The sequence below is a fragment of the Haplochromis burtoni genome, unplaced genomic scaffold (assembly GCF_018398535.1).
Source record: "Haplochromis burtoni strain Fernald_Lab_line unplaced genomic scaffold, NCSU_Asbu1 Contig_472, whole genome shotgun sequence".
Classification (NCBI taxonomy): domain Eukaryota; kingdom Metazoa; phylum Chordata; class Actinopteri; order Cichliformes; family Cichlidae; genus Haplochromis; species Haplochromis burtoni.
In genome coordinates, this window is record NW_024582833.1 from 224,130 (window position 1) to 227,517 (window position 3,388).

General features: G+C 49.2%; 1 protein-coding gene across 1 annotated transcript in view; it reads right to left on the reverse strand.

Annotated features, from left to right (window-relative positions):
* The window catches only part of LOC102295241, a 5,120-nt gene extending 2,215 nt beyond the window's left edge, over positions 1–2,905 (reverse strand). Inside the window, exon 1 of the mRNA XM_005946085.2 lies at positions 2,725–2,905. Within this exon, the coding sequence (XP_005946147.1) occupies positions 2,725–2,871 (147 nt within the window). The 5' untranslated portion in view covers positions 2,872–2,905. The remainder of the gene's footprint in view (positions 1–2,724) is intronic.
* Between the last annotated feature and the right edge of the window lie 483 nt (positions 2,906–3,388).

Genomic DNA, 3,388 nt, shown 5'->3' on the forward strand with positions numbered 1-3,388 from the left:
CTCAGAAACATGAAATTAACAATGCTGAGCTCCTCTTGTGGAGCCTCAATTTTATCCCACAACTTAGACATTCACATTACTCACACTCTCATACACATACATTACGATCTTGGGGGTGGGCACGACTACACGGAATCCAGAAGTACCATCAGGGTGTACACCTCACCCCTGGCGTCGTTGCCCACCTCTCAATTTTAAATACACGTAGACATTGAGGGCTAGCAGGAGGGACTATGCGCTTACCTGCTGCTCTCTGGCAGGTAGCTCCATGCCCTCCTGGGTTTTAAATGCACCTTAGAACACACATGCATCAACACTACAATGAGCGGGTGGAGGGAGGTTTGGAGTCTTCTCTCACCCCCTTCTCTGCGGCCTGCTGGAGCGGGGGGGGCTAGGAGGAGGAGTTGGCCGTCCGACTGCGGTCTGGAGTGTGGGGCCTCCCTGCTGCTGCGGAGTCGGGGCGGTCTGCCTCTCCCCACCGCAGGGAAAAGGGTAACACCACCTGGGTCTGGGTGCAGTTCCCCCCTCCAGGGGCAAGGGTACCTAGACCCGGTTTGTAGAGTACGCTTGGGGAGTGTGATCGTGTGTACAGCGTCTCTTTATGTCTGTCTCCACGTTGGTTGAGTGTGGAGTAAGTGCATATGAGAGCATGAGGGTGGGAATGGATGTTTGTGTCTGTGTGTGCCTGTATGTCTGTGTCTATATGTCAGGTTGGGTATCAGACGCCACCTCTCTGGGGACATCTCAGGCCCTCCAAGGTTTGGAGGCCTATCTCCCCACCACCACTTCCCCTGCCAGTGGCGGACTCCCTCAGACATGGGTTGGTGGTTCTTTGTGTCGGGGATGGGCGTCCAGGTACACACCGGCTCACTCCTTGGCGGCCGCTTATCGGGGCCTGGAGCCTGGGGCTCGCTCGGGCCACTTCGGAGGTGGGGTGCCCCCGGCCTCTCGGCCTGGGGCTCGGTCACTCAGGCACGGCTGGCTGCCGGCGGAGCTCACAGGCGCGTCACTGCAACTCCCCCTGGCTTCTGCTCCGCGGCTGCTGAGTGAGCCCTCATCTGGGACTCTCCTCAGCTCTTTCTGGGACAGTGGCGCGGCTGCCCCTCTGTTGGTCTTCCTTGGTCTCTTGTGTTCTGGGGGCCTCTGGATGTCTGGAGTTTTGATCTCCTCCATACCTGCTTCATGCCCTGGAGGACGGGGCTGTGGCCCCCCCACACCCTCTAGCAGATCATTACATGAAGGAACCTTTTAAAAACAAGCGCGTCCATGCTCACAGGTGTACACACGGGTGATCACACCCACAAACTACACCCTTTTTGGCTCCTACCTCAAAGCACACTGTGTTCTGTTGATCATCTACGTGCTGCACAATAAAATAATGATAATAATAATAATAATAATAATAATGGATTGCATTTATACAGCGCTTTTCGAGACCCTCAAAGTGCTTTACAATTCCACTATTCATTCACTCTCACATTCACACACTGGTGGAGACAGCTACAGTTGTAGCCACAGCTGCCCTGGGGCAGACTGACAGAGGCGAGGCTGCCATATCGCGCCATCGACCCCTCTGGACAACACCAGTAGGCGGTAGGTAATGTGTCTTGCCCAAGGACACAACGACCAGGACAGAGAGCCCGGGGATCGAACCTTCCGGTTACTGATGAGCTACCCAACCCCCTGAGCCACGGTTTCCCCTAAATATTCAATATTTAGTATTTACTGTTATCAAAGAAGCTTGCAAAGAAAAGCGTCTGGACTTCTTTAAGTTGCTTGAAGATGTTTCACCTCTCATCTGAGAAGCTTCTTCAGTTCTAAGGTCAAATGGCGGAGAGTCCCAGATAATCACCTGAGCCACTAATCAGGTGATTAGAGGATCATCAGGGGGTCCTTTGTCCCTCTGTGGGGGGAAACTCCCACTGGGTTTAAATCTGGGACTCTCCACCATTTGACCTTAGAACTGAAGAAGCTTCTCGGATGAGAGGTGAAACGTCTTCAAGCAACTTAAAGAAGTCCAGACGCTTTTCTTTGCAAGCTCCTCAGACTACGATGACCTGGATGACTGAGAACCTTCACAGACATATTTACTGTTATATTCACATAGATCATCACGATGATGTTGTTTATTATGTTGCTCTTTTTCTTTGCTTGTTTTCTTTTTTTTCTTTCTCAACAGGTGACCCAGGTGATTGATATTTGTATTTTTTGTCTGCTTATTTTGTTGGTTTTAGTTTTTTTTATCCCCGTAGCTCTTCCCCGCTGTTTTTCTTTCCCCAGTCAATTCTGTCCCGTGTGTAGCAAGTGAAAATAAAATAAAATAAACAGTAAAAGCAAAGGTGAATCAAATAGACCGATACAGCATGGTCCATTTGGTAAAGTAAATCCGTTGGGCATCTTTCTTTGCCTTTAGACAATAATTCTGATGGCAAAAGAACCAAATGGGACAGGTGAAAAAACATTGTTAGTGAAAACCAAATATTCTCCAACAGCTTCACTCAGCCACTTCAAAGTGCAAATAAAAGTGTGTAGTCTACATTTTTAGGCAGTTTAATAACCAAAGTATTTTATCCATCCTGTAGTGGAAACTAAGGTGCAGTTATTTAATGATGAAGCTGTAAATCAGTCTGAACCTCCACAGCAAACAATGACTTCAGCACCACGTTCACCTGTTAACTCCACAGCCCACCCCACAGACCTAGGCAGCAATCAGAGGAGTCTTACCACAGAGGGGTCTTCCATAGACAGCGGCGTCACCAGCGGTTTGCATTCCTCAGGTGTCAAAGCCGAGCTGCTGAGAACCAGCGCTGCAAACAGGAAATGGAAGCGACAGTTGAGCCACAGATTCATAATGCTGATGGTGGCAGACATGTCACCAAGTCTGAGCCACTCAGTTTTTATACGAGCTGCAGGAGAGACAAACCTGCAGGTTTACACTGTTTGGACACAAAGGTTTTTCTGCGCACAGTTCAGATGTTTCTGGGCTTTCTGTGATTTCACAACCTCTGTGTTTGTGTATCGATCTCGCTCGGGTTTGTTTAAGCAGCCATCAAGGACATTCAGACTGGTACTCGGGATACCACTAAACACAGCCTGAACTCTGCCACCACTGCTGCCATCGTCAGTCACAGCGACTACAGCAGAGACAGTGATGATGGTGATGATGAGGAAGGACTGCATCACATTTACCGAATTTTGTAAAACTGCTCCAGATGACTTATGGTCCGGGTTTTACCTAATGCATAACACTTGGTTGAAGGTGCAATGAACAGCTTTAGATCCCATTAAATGCTCTATCTGTCCATGAAGCCAGATAACACACACCAATGAGTTAAACTGCAGGAATGTCTTAAAGACATAAAGACCTGGATGGCCGCTAACTTTCTGC